Raw genomic sequence first — 17,871 nt, forward strand, 5'->3', positions numbered from 1 at the left:
GAACAGCTTGGCACCATCAGAAATGAGCTACACGCAGGGAACAGGGAGGAAAAGGGAAGAAAAAAAAAACCCTAAAGCACCAAAAGAATGTTGATCTCAGGCAAAGCCCAGGGAGAAGGGGGCAGGGGCTGCCCTCAGCCTCTCAGGTGTATGGATCTGGCCTGTGCACCCAAAGAAATGTCTGGGGTCTCGGGGTCCTGGGGCAGGGAGATTCCCTGCTCTCAGGGGTTGAATTGGGGTTGTCTTTGTTGCCCCTCTGACACCTGGCATCAGCTGTGGGGGAACGGGGGGTGTGAGGTGCCCCCAGCTGGGTGAAGCCCCCCTCAGCCCTGGCAGTGACGCCAGTTTTGGGTGTCTCCCTCTATTTCTAGTTCCACGTCTGGCCTCAGCCACAAAGCTGGGATATTTTTGCCGTGTGACCTTAGGACCAAATACCCTCAGTCTCATTAAAAAAAAAAAAAACAAACACACACACATTTTTTGGGTTTCTTTGAGCCAAATTTCCCTGTGTTTGACTTGCACAGTGCCCTCCCAAGGTTTGGGGGTACCACAGCACCCCGCATCTTCACAGGCAGGTAAAAGGAAATATTTCCCAGCTCCTTGCAGACTGAAACCGCCGCGTTATTCCCCCCAACACGGAGCCGAGGGCTTCAGCAGTGATCCGGCACTTGCTGCAGGTTTAATATATCCTCGTCTTGGGGGTCCAGCGCGCAGGATCCCCCCGCGCCTCCGCCCCTGCCGTCCTCCCCCTCCCCGGCGCGGCTGGGAGCCGCTGACTCATCTGCCATCATCACCATCATCACCATCATCATCCTCCCCCCACGAGGAAGGGCAGTTCGAGGGGCTGCATTGCAGACCCAGCCGCGCCAGCAGACAAAAGCGACGCTGCAGCTCCCGCGGCTCCCCGGCACAAAGAGCCCGGCCGGCACCGAGCGCTCCCGCCGCAGGTAAGGGATGCCAGCCGGGCAGGATGCTCGGCCACGGGATGCTTTTTTTTAGTCGGGAAAGGATTTGGCTGTTGGAATTTCTTTTCGAGGGAAATAAACCACGGCCAGAGGGGATTAAGTGGGTAAAGGTGATTTTGCTTCCAGACCACAAGGATCCCGTGGGAAATGATCTTTTTTAGGGGTGACGCGTGACACAAGAGGGGTTTTCCCCCCATATTCATTCCTTTTTACTGGGTGTTTGATTCTTTTACTTATCACTAAATTCTTTTTCCCACTCTCTTGTCACTAAACTCCAATTTTTCACCCTTTCAAACTTAAAAATCCATGTCCACCACACCTATCACCATTAATAATTCCCTGCCGTTGTGCAGCAAAAAACTCACGGATAGATCCCTAGGGATGGACCCCCAGGGATAAATTCCCAGGGAAGAGACTATTTTAAAGTCCTGTGGCTCAGTTTATCCAGAGGGATGACACAGGAGCCTTTCATAGCCTCTGAGTGACATCCAGAACCTTAAATTTAGCAGCCGATCAGCCCTCATCGCACAGACAGGCACGATCCAAAGTGTGCCTGAATCATCCCTGAGAATTCTGATTGCCGAGATTTAAGACAGGGGATCAGCAGGAAAATGAGGATGTTTTGGGTTAGTCTGCTTTTTCCCCACCTCCGATACCAGTCGAGGAGGTGAATGACATAATCCTGCCAGGGAGAAGTGACTCAGCTCCTGCCGCGGAAGAAGCCGATCCGCGTCTTGCCCTGCTCTTTCGCAGATTTTGGTGGCTCGGGGTGGGGCTGCAGGGGGAATTCTGCAGCAGGGCTGGATGGATGGCACTGCAGGGATGGGTGGGGTGTGCTGGGAATGCCGGGCGAGGCTCCTTCCAGCCCTTTCTAGAGGGTTCGATCATGGAAGGGAGGGCTGGGATCGAGGGGAGGGGGCTGCACAGAGACCCCCCCTCACTGCCCGGGGAAAGGGAGACCCTCGTCTGCAGGTGGCGGTGGAAAATGAGTCCGTTTGGATGCTGCTCTCCCACCTCAGCTCGCCAGTGCCGGCAGGATGGATTCCCGGAGCAGCGGCTGGGAAGGGGAGAATCCCCACCCTGCCCTCCCCACCCACGCTGTTTGCATGGGGAAACTGAGGCACGGGCTGACGAGTCCCTTGGGCCCCTTCCACATTACGGTGCAGGGAAGGGCCGTGCCCAAGGCTGTGGATAAAACTCTGGCAGAGCTCGAGCCTGCAGTTAGACCCAGCCTAGAGTCCAACCTCCGGGACTCCACACCTCAGCTCCTTTTTGGGGATTATCCTATGGCACATGGGCGACACCCAAGACTTCTGGCCACTTTGGGGCAACTCCTGTGCCTTTGGTAGAGCTTTTCTCTTCCTCTTCTTTCCCCTCATGCCCTTCACAGCCTGAAAATGCTGGACACCATCAGCAGCCAGTACGACTCCTTCATCTACTGGAGGATGCCGATCCCGCGGCTGGACGTGGCCGAGCTGGAGGGGCTGGGGCTCGCAGACATGGCCCTCTACAAGCCCAAGGCAGGGCTGGGCAAGCTCGGGGACCGAGGCAGCCAGGACCTGTCCCAGGAAGAGGACAGTCTGCTGCAGTTCAACAGCTTTAACTTCTGGCGGGCTCCCATCGCCAGCATCAGCTCTTTAGATTTCGATTTAATTTGAAGCCCTCCCTGCCTGTCCTTACCCGCCCCTGCGCTCTCTCTCTTTTTCCGCCAGGATTTGGTTTTGTTGTCAGTTTGGAGGCTGTTGGGTCGGGGTGTGTTTTTTGGGTTTTTTTTTTTTTTGGTTTCTGGGCAGTTTTGCCATCGCTAATTCCCTCAGCAGCTCACCGCGTGACGGTGACGGGCTCCCCAAAAATCTCCAGCGCCTCTCCCCCTTTTCCTCCTGGAATCACAACGGGGCAAGTGGGGGGTAACAGCACCAGGGGCAAACAGGAGGGCAGGGGGCAGAAACAAGCCCCCCGTCGCCCCTCTCCTTTTCCAGAGGGTTTGGGAAGTGCCACATCCCCTGTGTCAGTGTGACCGTGGCTGTCCCCGCCCCGTGTGACAATTTCTCAGCTCATTTCTCATGTGCTTTTTTAAAGGAACTCGTTTGTGCAGACGGGGCAGTGGAGGAGCAATGGGAATCGCCCTCGTTTTGCAGAAAGCATTGACTCTCTGTGCTCCCCTGGCCCAATTTCTCAAAAATCTGCATTGTCCCTTAACCTTCCCCTCAGGAATGCGAGGTGGAAGAGGCAGGGATGTGCCCAAGATATCAGCACAAACCTTCTTCTTGAGAAAAATAATCACTTTGACTCTTGTGGTGTGAGTCCAAGCAGAAAAAATTACATCCAGGAGGGTACATAGACGTGGAAATGCTCTGACCTTGCTTGGTGGGGTCAAGGCTGGGTGTTTATTGCCCCAAATTTGATTTTTTTCATCCTTTTTTAATGCCCCACCTGGTTTATTCCCAGTGCAACTCCTTCCTGGGGCAGACACTGGATAAATTGTGGGGTCTGAAAGGGTGATGGGGCAGAGCTGAAAGGTGGAAAATTTAGTTTGATCTCACCCCCAAATGAAAATGTTTCAGGTTTTCCACCCGCTGAATCAATCACTTTGAAAACAACAACAAACAATGCTGCATTCATTCGAGTGGAAGCCTTGAGTTTTCTCCGGGGAGATTTTCACCTGCTGAGGTTTATTTCTGAGCATCATCTGAAAATGGGGGGGGGAAACCCAACCTGGAATCGTTTTTGGCTTTTAAACAGGCTTTATTTCCTTCCCCAAGATTGTTTTCTGGGATTGGTTTATGTTCTTGAACGTGCTTTTTTTGGATTTGATTGGGATGAAGCGATGTGGAGCATCCCAAAATCATCCTGAGAGCTGAGGGGGTATGTGGCTGGGGGCAGGCTGAGACAGCACTTAAAAAGTGTCAGAAATAGGCAAAAACCAGAAAAATCTGCATTGTGCTATGAAAATTGGACGCGGCTCTCCTGTAATCTCCAGAAATAACCAAATGTGCTGATTTTGAACCATCTGTGTAAAACCAGAGGTGAAAAATGTAAACTCTCCTCTGCAGACCTGTTTGTTCCCAGCTAGGAAAACCTGCAGGAGACGTATTTATTATGAAACTTTAAATAAAATCAGTTCAAAACATACACGTTCCTGTGGACATATAGACTGACATCAAGGTCTTGGGCATTAAAATGTCTCAAATCTCTTTACAGTGAGGGGAGAACTGTGTCTCTGCACATGCTGTGGGAACACTTAGGCATGGAAAAATTAAGCCTGAAGGATTATTATAAGCACATTAAGGACATTATTTACACTTCAGCTTTTCCCAGCCCCCCAGGAAAACACCCTAGAGAAGTAACAGGCCTCAGAGCTCAAATTTTACCTCAAAAGAAGGGCATTTTGGGCAAGTCAGGGCCACCCAAGAGAATAACACACCTTGGACAGGGGGGTTTGGCACCCTGAGGGGAGATAAATCCCGGGCTGGAAGGCACTCAGAGGGGACAGATATGCTCAAACGACTGAAACACACACATATAAATAGAGATATATTTAAAAACCCTAACTATAAAAGTGTCAAAAGACACGCAAAGCAGCCCGCCTCAGCGAGGCGCCGCCGCCATTTTATACTTGGCGCAAAAACCTCCTCTGCCGGATCTAACACCAGGAGCATGCCTCTCTACCGATCAATGTCCTTCCGCCAGAGGAACACCGAGCCCTGCCAGGCCTCTCCCGCCGGCCGCAGGGCAGGGAGGACAGCGGAGAAAAGAAGGAGAACTCGCACATTCTCCACAGTTCTCTCTCTGCGGCAGACAGAGTGGCGGGACCGGCCCTTTCTCCGCCGCTTCGGGAGGACTCTTTTTTGTTGCACGTCCTATATCCTTCCGCCGCCTCGCGGGCTCGCTGCCGGGGCCGCCATTTTGTGAGGCCACGGCGGGAGGGGCGGGGCCTCTGCGGCGGGAGGGGCGGGGCGGTGGCGGGAGGGGCGGGGCGGTGGCGAGAGGGGCGGGGCGATGGCGGGAGGGGCGGAGCTGCGGCGAGAGGGGCAGGGCGATAGCGGAAGGGGCGGAGCCAGGGCTGTGGGTGTGGCGAGGCGGTGTCGGCGGAAGGGGCGGGGCCGCGGTACCGGAAGGGGCGGGGTCGGTTGAGGCCCGGATGGAGCCCCGTGAGGGGCTTTGGGGACCCTCATGAAGGGAAGGGCTGGGACCTTGGGGCTCTGAGGAGAGACCACCCCTGTGAGGTGTTCAAGAGACTCCTCGTGAAGAGGAGAGGGCTGGAGGACCCTCTGAGAGGGGCGATCTTGGGCGTCTGAGGACGAAATCCCCTCACAAACATCCCATCTGGCCCTTTCTCCTTTCACCGGGGCAAGTCCCTCAATCTGTCCCCTCCGGCAAACGCCAAAACTACCTCAGGCAAGGTCTTGTGGGGACCTCGAGTGTGAAAACCTTGTGGAAAAAAAAAAACCCAAACCCCTAAGGTTTGCTCTCCAGTAGAGGGCAGATGGGTATTTAGGAAAGGAAAAGTGCTGAAATGCGGCCAAACAGGCCCAAGGGCCGCTTCCTGCCCCGGGATGTTTTCACCGGGCGAGGTGAGGGAGGAGGAGCCCACAGGGGCTGGAAATAAAGGTGCTGGAAATAATGTGCTGATGCCGGCCGTGGGAGGAATAAAGAGAATAATTCGCTGCCAAACCCCGGGAATGCAACCCTTTGCTTTGCTCTTTAGTGCTGTGTGTTTTGTGTAAAGGTTGGGTGAGGAAATTCCTGGATAAACAGGTCTAAGGGATGAGTAGGTTGCTCCTTATTTACTGTATCCTGTATTAGCTGGAAATAAATTTGGTTTCCTGTTGTTCCTTGAGCCTTATTTTGGCTGGCAAAAGCCATTTAACCTGGTTCTAAGTGCAAATTCTTTATGAGTAATCCCAATTTTTCTAGTAACTCATCAAGTGAATTATGTGTGTTTGGGGAAACCCAAATTGTTGTTTCTCTGCAGAATTGAGGTTACTGAAATGTTATGGGAAGCTTTTTTTTGGCTTCATCCTGCAAACACTTCTGCATGTGAATAATTCTTCGGTCAAGTGGGACTGTTCACCTGAGCGAATATTTGCTTAGTAATTAGAGAGAACTTTTGAAATGCCAGATCTTGACATTCCCAGGCAGAGCTCTGGCCACAGCAGCACTCCAGCCCTGCTCTCAAACCTTTCCCAGCCTTGAACCTCTAAAAATCCCTAATTTAAAGGGGAAAAAATGATCCAAAGTGTTCCTGGTACAGAACTTCCGTCAAGGATATTCCACAAACCCAAAGGGGACTAAAATTCGGGAATTTTTGTACCCTGGATGACGCTTAATGTCTGCAGACAAGATTTGGCTGTAATCCCCTTGAGCAGTGCCCCAACACGTGGCACTGCCCTAAAACACCCCGGGATTTTCCCTCCACGACACTTCCATCGTCAGGAAGGGCTCAGAAGCCGTGTCTGCTGCTCCGAGGGGTGAACTTTGTGTTTCCCACGAGGTGGCATCAGCAACCGCTTCAGTTTGAACAAAAACATCGAATTTAACGCTTCCAGATAAGGATTTTTCTCACCTCACTTCTGGTTTTAAATGGGAACGAGGATATTTAGCTGGGCTGATCGGGTTGCAAGGTGCTGAAAACTCTAGACTTGGGCTGTTTTCACCTGCCAACCCAAGTGTTCTACGAAACAAACCCGATAAACTTGCTAAACCAGGTAAAAAAAAATAAAGAAAAACAGGTTGCAAGGGTTAAATGAGAAGAACTTTAGGTGAACTTCCCTCTGTGTGCCTACAATCTGTTGATCTATGCCGGTGCTGAGGAACAGGATCTCTTTTTTTCCCTTTTAAAGAGGAATTGTGGGTTCCCTGCACTGAGCCTGCGCCCGTTTAGGTAATTTCCTGTCCTATTCTTACAGAGTCTGCATTGAATAAGGGCTGCTGTGGTCAATTGCAGGAAGAAACATTGTTTTGGGGCTGAGAAGTCTTGTTTATCTCATTTCAGCCAATAGCCCATTGCAGTGAGCGTGGGGTTTTTTGTGATTTATTGATTTAATCCCAGTTCAAACTTTAATTAAAGAAATGGTGATGGATACCAATAAAAATAACTTAATTGGTATTAAATTCTAAATGAACTGCCAAGTCTGATGTTGCCATATGCAGCCTTTGATGTGCTTTAACAGTTTCTTAAAAATAAATAATAGAAGGGGAAACCCACTGCTGCAGAAATGGATTGACTGTAACATACAAACCTGGATAAATAAAAACCATAAAAACCTGTTAAAACCTCATGTTGAGGCTCTGATAACTCCTCCTTACAGAAAGGTTGGCGTTGTTTTTTTTTAAATCATCTTTTATGCTGTTTGACCTTTAATTAACTTCGGATTTAGGAATTTGATAAAGTGGAAGTTTATCTAATCCCCTCACTTCTCAATTCCCTTCTCTTCCCCAAAGCTAAGCATTTTTTTTTTTTTCAAGAGTCTAGAGACGAGTAATTTAAATTCTTGAAGGCGCTGGTGCCACAGCACTGATTCCTTGACCCGGGTGTTTTCCTCTCTGGCAGCCAGTGCAGGTCAGGTCCCAGTTTCCTGCGCTGGGAGCAGGATGCAGCCGAGGGAAGGGGCAGGGAAGGAAACTGCAGAGCCACAGCTGCTGAGCTGCTGCCTGCAGTCCCAGGCCTTTTAATTCGTCTGCCGCTCCTTATTAATGTGCACGAAATAAAATTATTGAGGCTGGGAAAGACCTCCAAGATCATCAATCCGACCCACAAATGGCCTTGATCTTGGAGGTAGTCTGAACCTTCCGGCTGTGCTGGGTTTACCCTGAAAACTTGGTTTTGCTGAGCTGTAGTGGCGGTGTTTCCTTTCTCCTGCTGGGATCTACGGTATTCCCACATTGTTTTCCGCAATCCCAGGAGTCTCAAGCTGCACGCTCGAGCCTTTCCCCCTCAGTTTCTATTGAAGGAAAGGAGAAGGAAACCCCGACTCTTTTCTCTGCTGTTTGCTTTGTTTTCCCAAGGTAAGAGGGAGGAAGTGCTGGAGGATTGTGCCACCCCAGTGCCACTGTCCCCAGAGCCACCTGCCCCCGCCAGCCCCTCGTCCTCCCCGGGCAGGGTGGGCAGCAAGGCGAGGAGCAGCCGGGTTCAGTTCCAAAAGGGAAATATTCCAGCCTGTGGAGCTCGTGGGCACGGCGGGCTCGGGAGGGCCGAATGTCCCTGGGGCTTCTGGCGGCGCCACTCGGTGCCACTTCTGGAATATTTGGGGTTTTTCCTGGAAACCCAAGGCCCTCAGGAGGAGAAATGCCAAGCTGGCCGTTGTCTCTTTGGCAGAGACTTTATCCTGTGGGTCTGGGAGTAAATCATCCAAGTGATGAAACTCCAACCTGGTATTCCATCATTTATCTAAAACTCCGTACTGTGCCGTTAATATCAGCCTCAGTGCACCTTGTCCTGCCATGAAACTGCCCGGGGCACCGTAATCTCGTAATTTTATGAGACAGACACAAATGGTGCTCAGTAGAGCAGGGCACAGCTCCAGAACTCTTGTTTCTGTTTTCAGGGGATGTCATTCCGCAGCCTTGCCTACTACCGCCAATTCTTCCCGCGTGTCCCAGGGATACTCGATTATTTGGATTAACTTCGGGGCAGGAAAAGAGGATTAGGAAGCAGAGCAGCTCTTTAGTGCTCACACGGAGACGGGTTACATCAGTTCTGTCTGTTTACAGACTTGCCCTGCTGAAAAAACCATTTTCTAAAGCTGTTAATTATTCTGAATTATTTGCCAAATTGCTACAAATCATTCCTGGCTTGGGACCCACCAGGAAGACAAAGGGGGAACTGTTTAGGTGGCGCTACCTTCAGTCACTCACATGAGCTTTCTCCTCCCTGCTTGGCCAAATTCTGCCTTCCCAAAGCAAAAACTCATGTTTACAGATTTAAAATATTTATTCTCTGGAAAACCGTGAAGAAAAATTGCTCTTTTTTTTTTTTTTTCTCCCTCTCTTTTTGGTTAAATCTGGGGCTGTTCTCACAGTGCCAAGAGCTGCCCCCCTCCAGCCTCCCCTTCCTGCCAGGCCAAAAAGTGCTCTGAAACCTCGGCCTGCAGAGATCCCAAGCTTTTCCACACAATTCCACCCAGCCAGGTGATCCGAGGGCTTATCCTGGGATGTCAATACCTGCATTGTTGGGAATGGGAAGAAATCCCACTGTGCCAAAGCAGCTGGATTAGTGCTGAGCTGCCTGGGAATTCCAGCCTGAACACAGACCTTGTGCAAGAAATCCTACAAATCCCAGGGACCGCATCTCAAATGGCAACAAAAATAATCTCTTATTTTTAAAGCGTGTCCCTTTAAAAGTTTGCAGAGGTATGGAAGGGATTTTTCCCTTTTATCCATGATTTTCTTCTGTCGAAACTGTTGATTTTTGGATTGAAGCGACGTTGAATGTTTGCTGCATGGAGCATCCCACGCTCTAAGGGAAAAGCATCCTTCACCTGCTTTTTTCAGGAAGAATTTGAGGGAGGTTTTTCATCAAAACACCCCAAATAAAAAAATCCCTTGGTTTTACAATATTTAGGCAAATATTCTGCTTCCCACACCGGCCAGTGGTGTAAACTGGTGGCACATGGAAGTGCAGACATGACAACCTGGGAGTCTGGTTGTCTTTGGAGATACAAATGTCACTTTTTCAAACTAAAATTTCTATTTTTAAAGAACTAAAATATTTTTTTACGTGCAGCTGATCTGCATTGTGCCTTTCCCACTGCTGCCCTCAGCTACTGTCATCCTTCTCCTCAAAACAGGTGATTTTGCCAAAAAATCCCTTCAGCTGGGGGAAAAAACTTCCCCTTTGGAAGAGAAAATGAAGAATAAAAACTCCGTGGGGCTCGTGGGAACTGGTCTGGGTTATTTTTGGAGGAAATAAAGCTGAGGATTTTTGCAGGGGAATCCCCTGGTTTAATTTCTGGAAGTATCCGTGTATCACAGCAGGCCAGAACTGAAGAGGCTTTGCTCTTTGCCTGGAATTCAAACCCCGCTGCATCCCCAGCTCCTCCACAGAAAAACACCCGGAGGTTTTTAAGCCCAAAGCAGCATTTCTTCGGTCAGTAAATTCTCTGGGCTGTGTCAGGGCTTTTCCTGCCCGCGCCTCCTCCGGCTGGGATCGCATCCGTGCCTGCGTGGGCCGGACAAGGCTGACTGTCTGCCCTCTCATTAGCACGGTCCGGGGTTAATTAACGCGCTCTGGGGTTAATTAGACACGTGTTTCCCTCCTGTTCGCGGTGACCAGCTCTGAGCGGTTTCAGTTCTCCCAAATCCCAGCTCCCAGCTCCGTGCTGTGCACACACCCCGGGGGAGCACAGAGCTGGGGTCGGGCTGGACGTGGGGTCCCCTCCCTTCCACCCCAGCCCCTTCCTGGGCCAAATCTAGTTATTATTTGATTAATCCCCGCTTTGATCACATTGATCACGGAAGAAATTGGGGACAGATTCCCCGAGTTCTGGGACAAGGACACAAGGGTTGGCCCCTCCTTTGCTACCACGGCAAAATGCTTTGGATTGCAGAAATTTCAACGTTTACGCTCATTTTTGTTCTGTGTTTTTTTTTATTAAAATCCTGCGCCACTCTTGCCCTGGTCCAGCCCTGCTCCTACACAGTAGGATGGGCTGGGTCATGTGTCCCCTTCCTGGTGTCGCCAAGACAGGGTGACAGCAACTCACATCCCGCCCCAAACAGAAAATAAATTAGAAAGAGTAAAAAAAAAAAAGCCAAACCAGGGGGATGGGAGCCATGGAGACCTTGTCACCGCAGCGTGGGGACACGGGGATCCCTGTCCCCTCTGGGGTGTCAGCTGGGAGACGCAGAGCCCCCATCACCCTGCCGGGGGCCGTCCCGGTGACACGGAGCAGAGCCGGGGCAGCGGGGACCCCGCGCCCCGGGGGAGGTGACACCTCGGGGTGTCCCGGGGGGTCTCAGGGCCGCGCCGGGGCCGCGGGCAGCAGCAGCGGCTTGGGGAGCACGGGGGGCTTCACGGACAGGGAGCGCTCCAGGGCGCCGGGCCGGGGTCCCCAGGGCGTCGCCCCCGGTGTCCCCAGCGAGTGCATGCGGGTGAGAGCCCGCGGCGGCCCGGGGGGGCTCACGGGGGTCCCCGCCAGCGAGCGGCTCTGTGCCAGCGGCCGCCGCGGCGCCGGGGGGCTGTCGGGGGGCACGTCCAGCCGCACCGGGGCTCGGTCGTGGGGGCCGAAGGGGGGCCCGGGGCCGGCGGCCCGCGGCAGCACCCGGTTGGCGAAGGAGCCGCCGGTCCCCGGGGGGGTCCCGGGCCACCCCGAGCCCCCGCAGAGCCGCTGCAGCGCCTCGTCCCGGGCCGCCTTGGCCGGGGGACCGGGCCCGGGGAGCTCGGCGGGGCGCGGGGCGGCGGCGGGGCCGCGCCGGGGCTCCCGGTCCCGGGGCTCGGCCTCGGGGGGCTCGGGCTCGGCGCCGTCCCGCACAATCCCGGCCGAAGCGTGCGGCGGCAGCGCGGGGTACAGGCGGGGCGCGGGCGGCTGCGCCGGGCTCCGCGGGGCGCACGGCGGCTCCGGGGGCGCCTTGGGCACGGCGGGGCGCTGGCAGCAGGTGGCCACCAGCCCCGTGGCCAGCGCCCCCAGGGCGAAGGCTCCCAGCACGCAGCCCACCAGCACCGGCACCGGCACCGTCGCTTCGGCCCCCGGACCGGGGTGCCGCACCCCTGCGGGACCGGCCGTCAGCACGGCGGGGTCACCGGGGGCTCCGATACCCCCCCGGAGACCCCTCGGTCCCCCTGCCATCCCCGGGGTCCCCCCTTGTCCCGATTGTCCCCCCCTTATCCCTCTCCTGTTCCTGGGGTCTCCCCACACCTCTCCTTCCCTGGGGTCCCTCTTCCACCCTCGGGATGTTTGTCCCACCCCTGGGGGCCTTCTCCTGTCCCTGGGGGTCCCGTACTTGTCTCTGGGGTCCTCCCGACTCCTTGGTGCTCCCCCGCAGTCCCTGGTGCCCCCCTCCCAATCCCTGGGGTCTCTCTCCCAGCCCTGGGACACCCCTCCCTGGTCCCCAGGGTACTCAGACAATGTCACTGACCGTGCGCCAGGTCCCCGTCCTTGTCACTGTCCCCTGCAGCCCCTGTGAGGGGAGAGCAGGGTCAGACCAGGCCCTCCCATGTCCCTTGGAGCCACCCGTGTCCCCTCCATGTCCTCCCCATCCTCTGGTATCACCCACGTGTGCCAGAGCCACCCCAGTGTCACTGTGGTACCCCCTCCATGACCTCATGTCTCCAGAAATCCCCAAATATTCCCATGTTGCCCCACTTCACCTTGGCAGGTCCCACTGATCCCGAGGGATCCCTCCACGTCCTGCTGGAAGCCACTCCTGGGACACAGAGGGGACATCACCCTGTGTCCCCGCACGGGGCAGGGCCCAGGAGGTCGGGGATGGGAGGGACACTCACGGAAGGTCCTCGGAGAAGGGGACGCAGCCCCTGGAGGGCAGCCAGACACAGTAGGGGTCCCGGGCAGCCAGGCAGCTCCTGCGGGGACACTGCAGCTGCCATTCATGTCCCTGTGCCCGCGTGTGCCCCTGTCCCCTGCCATGCTCTGGTGCCCCTGGACACTTCCATGACCTCGCACGTCCCTGTGTCTTTGCCCTTGCCCACTCCCCGCCTCTCGCAGACTCCCCTGCCTCGCACATTCCCATTCCCTTGTCCCTCCCGGTTCCCTGGCAGCCCCATTCCCGAGCCCCCCGAGGCGCGCTCACCCTCGGCAGGAGCCGTGGCGGGCGCAGCGGCTCAGGGGCAGCCTCAGCAGGCAGCCGGCGAAGGCCACGATGATCTCCCGGCCCGGCAGGTGCAGCTCCAGCCCCAGCACCCGGCTGGGCACCCCGGAGCCCCGCGGGCTGCGGCACCTGCACCCGACAGCACCCGGGCTCAGCCTGGCAGCCCCGAACCCCACGGCGCTCACAAGCCCACGGTGCCCGAGAGCCCCCGGCCCCCGCAGTGCCCTGAACCCACCCCCGAGCCCCCCAAGCACCCCCAAGCCCTCAGTGCCCACCAGCCGCTCAGCGCTCCCCGTACCCATGGCCCACCCCTGGCCACCCAGCCCCACAGTGCCCACGACCCCCCATCCAGCATCCTTAACCCCCCCGAGACCCCAGACCCCAGCCCTGGGCACCTCAGGGTGCCTGCCCCTCACCGCCCGGGGTCGTAGAGGCTGATGTCCTCCAGCAGCAGTGTCTTGGCACCGCTGTCCCCCAGCTCTCGGGTGTCCCCCGGTGCCAGGGTGCCCCCGGGGGGCTGCGCAGCGGCCAGGACCTTCAGCACCCGCCCGTCCTCGGCGCCCAGGAACAGCACGGTGTGGTTCCCGCGGGGCCCCGCGCCCGTGTCCGCGGCCAGCTGGGTCAGCCTGGGGCAGGACACGGCCTCGCACAGCCGGCCTGGGGTGGGCTTTGCCCGGGGGCTTCCTGCACCTCGAGCGGCCCTTCACAAAAGCCTCGCGGGGGAACCGTCCCCACCCTGCAGCACCCTCAGCCCACGCCACACCCTGAACCTGCCCACAAGAGCTATTCCCTGTCCCCAAGGCCACTCCGGCCACCAACCCATCCCATCCCCGAGGCCACCCTGTCCCCGAGGCGCCGCCGTCGCCGCACCTGGTGCCGGTGTGGGTGAAGAGGGGCCGCCCGCCCGCGGGGCTCACGGCGCCGTGCAGCAGCGGGTGCTCCTTGGCGAACGCCAGGGTCTCGTCGGGGAAGTCCCCAGAGGTGACAATTCCGGCAGCAGGTCCCATCCCGGCACAGCAGCCCGGCCTGCGGCACAGCTGGTGTGGGGACGCGGTGTCTGTGACACCCGGGGGTGTCCTGGGGCGGGGCGGGGGGTACCTGGGCTGAGGGACCCTGTCCTCTGGCACCGGGATCCAAGTGGCTCCACGGAGCTCGGCGAAGGGACCCTCGAACGACCGCTCCACATCTGCCAGGTAGAAGGCGCACACGGCCGAGCCAGGGATGCTGCGGTGACAGCGGGGGGACAGGGTGGCCTCGGTTTGACCAGGGCCCCTCCGTGTCCCACGTGTGTCCCCATGCTCTGTTTCCTGGTGTGTGTGTCCCTGTGCACTGTCACTCTGTGTCCCCGTTTGAGACCATCCCCTTGTCCCCTGGGCAACCCCCTTCCTGTGTCCCCCTGTCCCCATGTCCCCATGTCCCCCTGTCCCCATGTCCACATGTGAGTCCCTGCTCATGTCACTATGTCCCCATGTCCCCCTGTCCCCATGTCCCCATGTCCACATGTGAGTCCCTGCTCATGTCACTATGTCCCCATGTCCCCATGTGCCCATGTCCCCATGTCCACGTGTGAGTCCCTGCTCATGTCACCATCACCCTGTCCTCCTGTCCCCATGTCCCCGTGTCCCCATGTCCCCATGTCCACGTGTGAGTCCCTGCTCATGTCACCATCACCCTGTCCCCCTGTCCCCATGTCCCCGTGTCCCCATGCCCTTGCCTGTTGGGTTGGGTGCCAAAGAGGGCGAGGACAGCGGGGCGCCCGTGCAGGGTCTGGGGTGGTGTCACAGCCTCCAGGACATCGAAGTAGAATTCGGTGTCCCCAGGGACGGAGCACTGCAGCCGCACCTTCAGGAAGGACGTCCAGCGCCGCTCCAGCACCCGCGGGGACCCACCGCGGTCATTGCGGCACACCCGGGCCACCCGGGCCACCAACACCTGCACAGGAACCCGGCTCAGCACCTGGACACCTGGGGTCAGCATCTGGACACCCTGGGGTCAGCACCCAGGGGACCTGCGGGCACTGGCACATGGGCACCCCCGGGCATCGCCGCTGCCCCCCAGGCACCTCAGGCTGGCACCCACAGGTGAGGGGCTCAGGAGTCTCCCCTGCCTCGACCCCAGGGTGGGGGGCCCCTGGGCGCTCCCCCTGTCCCGGCACCCACCTTGCCCAGGGCGCTGAGCTCCACTGCCACCTCCCTGAAGAAGAAGTAGACATAGGGGCCGTAGGGCAGCACCTGGACAAAGTGGGGTTCTGGGGGGGCCAGGGGACGTTGGAGACACCATCAGCACCTGCCACCTCCTGTCCTTGTCCCACACCTTTGTGCTCACCCCTCCCCTGCATCCTGCCCCCCGCTATGTCCCCACGGCCCTGGACCCCCAGATTGCAGCCCTGCACCCCCCGACCCCATCCCCACATCCCCCTACCCCACTCTGCCCCATCCCTCCACACCTATAACCCTGCCCCACACCCTCCTGCCCCCATCCCACCCCCACAGACCCCCACTCTGGGGTACCCTGCAGCCAGCGGGAGCTGTACTTGAGGGTGCGCAGTGGAGCCTGCCCGGGGCTCAGGCTGCGGTAGATCACGGCATCACTCGCCTGGAAATCGGCCACGGTGGCCGAGTACAGGCTGTTATCTGCGGGGGGGACACACCGGGTCACCCCTGTGCCGCCCCCGGCCACCCCCGTGTCCCCCCGCCTGCCCAGCACCCACCGACAAAGAGGGCCACGATGCTTTGCTTGGCGTCAAAGGGGCACCGAGCCTGGCCACTGACCTCGTCACCCTGCTGCGCCAGGCTGCTCACCTGGGGGGGACACGCCCGGAGGCTGTGAGACCCCCCAGTACTCAGCAGCCCTTTGTGCCATCCCAGCACCAGCAGGGACGCGGCTGAGAACCTCCACGCTCATCACACGTCCGGGAACTGCCCTGTTTGGGCTGAGACCCCCCAGCCCATCCCACCGACCCCCAGCAGGCTGTGAGCCCCCCTCACACCTGGTAGGTGCGGCACAGGGGGCTGAAGGCGTTGGTGCCACACGCCAGGAGGGTCTCGGCGTCGCGGGGCACCAGCACTCGGATGTAGTTGTGACACTCGTCCTGTGGGGGACACACAGGGGGACACCGGCGTCACCACCTTCTCATGCCCTGAGACCCTGTTTGTCCCCGCCCCTTTTCCCTTCAAACCCTGCACCCCAAATCCCCAAATCCCCACATCCCCACCACCGCTCCCGCCCCTTGTACCCCTCGAGGCCCCTCACCTGCCGCCGGCCCCGCATGGCGCAGTTCTCCCTGTCCTGCGTCTCCCAGGTGAGGTGCTGCCAGGTGAGACGGGGACAGCAGGTGGGTGGCCGCGGGGACCTTCCCCCTGCGTGTCCCCTTTGTCCCCAGGGTCGCTGCTCCCGTCCCCCTTACCCGCTCCGGGTACAGCGTCCCCTTGTCCTGCCCCAGGTCGAAGGCGTAGATGTGGTCCCTGAGGGGAGGCGGTGAGTGTGCAAGGGGGCACACGGGTGTGCAAGGGGACACGGGGACAGCACGCCAGTCACACGCACAGGGCACTGCGGGGTCACGCACGGGGCACGGGAGGGAACGAGGGGAGGGCACAAAAGCAGCGACAAGGGTGTGCGAGTGTGCAAACCCTTGCACAAGCACAGATCAGGACGCTCGGGCACAGGCGCTGCCGCCGGGGAGCCGTGTCCCGGCGCACACGAGTGTGCACACGAGTGTGCACGGGCAGCCCGGCCGCGCTCACCGGGCAGCCACGAGCAGCGTCCCGTTGAGCCGCAGCATCCGCTGGAAGTCGAGGCCGAGCCGCGCCGTGCCGTTGTCCCCCCGGAGGCCCCCGAAACGCGGGTACGCGGCGGTGGCTGCGGACCGGGAGGACACGGTGACACCCCGGTGACACCCCGGTGACACCCCGGTGACACCCCGGTGACACCCCGAGCCCCCCCAGCCGCCCCCCGAGCCCCGCTCACCTGCCAGCCCCACGGTGCTGCGAGCCACCAGGTCCCGTGGGAAGGACTGGGCGGGAGCCCCGGCGAGGAGGAGGAGGAGGAGGAGGACGAAGGGCAGCGGGACCCTCGGCATCGCGGGTGGGGCTGAGAGCGACCCCCCCGCCCTGCCCCGGGCTGCGAGCGGGGGGGAACTGAGGCGCGGAGATGGAGGGTGGAGTGGGGACAGTGTGGGGACAGTGCTGCCAGTGTCCCCAGTCCTCTCAGTGGCCCCCAGTACCCCCTCCCGGTGTCCGTAGTGCTCCAAAGTCCTCGTCCCAGTGCTCCCAGTGCTCCGGGAGCTGCTGCCGGGACACTTCCCCCAGCGCAGGAGTGCAGCCTCAGTGTCCCGCGGTACAGCACCCACCTGCACCCCAAAACAGCCCACCTACACCCCGACACCGCTCCCCCAGCGCCCCGAGTACCCCCCAACACCCCGCGACACCCACCCAACAGTCAGCGTCCCACCCAAACGCCTGAAACAGCCCCAAACCACCCTGTCGCAGCACTCCATGGCCCCGCACGGCAGCCTGCGCGCCCCCTGCCCGAACACCCCACAGCACCCCACCGACACCCCAAAACCACCCCCAAACCACCCGCTTCCAGCCCTCCACCAGCCCCTGCCCCGACACTCCCCACCGCCTGCCCCGACATCCCCAAACTCCGCCCCTCCCGAGCCCTCGGCGCTCGGTACCGGCTCCGCTCCCCGTTCGGTCCCGAGCGGCTCCGCCCCGGAACGGGCCGGGACCGGGCACCGGCCGGAGCGGGGCCGGGGGCGGGACCGGGGACCCCCGCGGGACTCCACAGCCCCCGCGGGACTCCCCCCGCGGCCACCCTATAGATAGGCGTTAATCCCCGTTAATGAGATGATCCTCATTAACTGCCGAGGGATGGGGGGCGGTTTGCACGCGCGTGTGCGCGGGCACGGCTATGACACCCCCTCCCCCTTGTCGGTGCGCGCACCCGCGTGCAATTGTCGGCGCGCACACGCGTGAGACCCCCTCGCACACACGGGGCCACCCGTGTGTCCCCCTCTGTCCCCAGAGTGGGACCTGTCACCTACAGCAGCGTGTGGCCACTTGCTCGCCCAAGTGGCCACCGAGAGCTACTGGGAGTTACTGGGACATACTGGGAGCACTGAGCTACCCGCGATGTCCCC

The 17,871-nt window shown here is 58.8% G+C and overlaps 2 protein-coding genes across 2 annotated transcripts; one reads left to right on the top strand and one right to left on the bottom strand.

Annotated features, from left to right (window-relative positions):
- Positions 1–1,125: 1,125 nt before the first annotated feature.
- Positions 1,126–4,097, top strand: MLLT11 (MLLT11 transcription factor 7 cofactor). The gene is made up of 2 exons (XM_066337750.1): positions 1,126–1,591; positions 2,356–4,097. Exon 2 carries the CDS (start codon positions 2,363–2,365, stop codon positions 2,621–2,623), a length of 261 nt encoding a protein of 86 aa, XP_066193847.1. The 5' UTR covers positions 1,126–1,591; positions 2,356–2,362; the 3' UTR covers positions 2,624–4,097.
- A 6,806-nt stretch (positions 4,098–10,903) lies between these two features.
- Positions 10,904–17,233, bottom strand: SEMA6C (semaphorin 6C). Its single transcript, XM_066337728.1, has 17 exons — positions 16,698–17,233; positions 16,475–16,589; positions 16,138–16,195; positions 15,984–16,040; positions 15,721–15,822; positions 15,442–15,532; positions 15,242–15,364; positions 14,891–14,979; positions 14,446–14,663; positions 13,830–13,955; positions 13,602–13,757; positions 13,148–13,357; positions 12,714–12,860; positions 12,409–12,486; positions 12,274–12,329; positions 12,042–12,083; positions 10,904–11,673 (listed from the first exon to the last, which is right to left on the bottom strand). The coding sequence occupies exons 1-17, from the start codon at positions 16,807–16,809 to the stop codon at positions 10,922–10,924; spliced, it is 2,532 nt and encodes an 843-aa protein (XP_066193825.1). The 5' UTR covers positions 16,810–17,233; the 3' UTR covers positions 10,904–10,921.
- Positions 17,234–17,871: the final 638 nt, after the last annotated feature.

Source organism: Sylvia atricapilla, chromosome 30 (assembly GCF_009819655.1).
Source record: "Sylvia atricapilla isolate bSylAtr1 chromosome 30, bSylAtr1.pri, whole genome shotgun sequence".
Classification (NCBI taxonomy): Eukaryota; Metazoa; Chordata; class Aves; order Passeriformes; family Sylviidae; genus Sylvia; species Sylvia atricapilla.

Coding starts and splice junctions, on each gene's coding strand:
- SEMA6C (XM_066337728.1), bottom strand. CDS start 16,809: ATGCCGAGGGTCCCGCTGCCCTTCGTCCTCCTCCTCCTCCTCCTCCTC. Junction 12,487..12,713: donor CGCCACGGCTCCTGCCGAGG/GTGAGCGCGCCT, acceptor GTGTCCCCGCAG/GAGCTGCCTGGCTGCCCGGG. Junction 12,084..12,273: donor GATCAGTGGGACCTGCCAAG/GTGAAGTGGGGC, acceptor CTCCCCTCACAG/GGGCTGCAGGGGACAGTGAC.
- MLLT11 (XM_066337750.1), top strand. CDS start 2,363: ATGCTGGACACCATCAGCAGCCAGTACGACTCCTTCATCTACTGGAGG.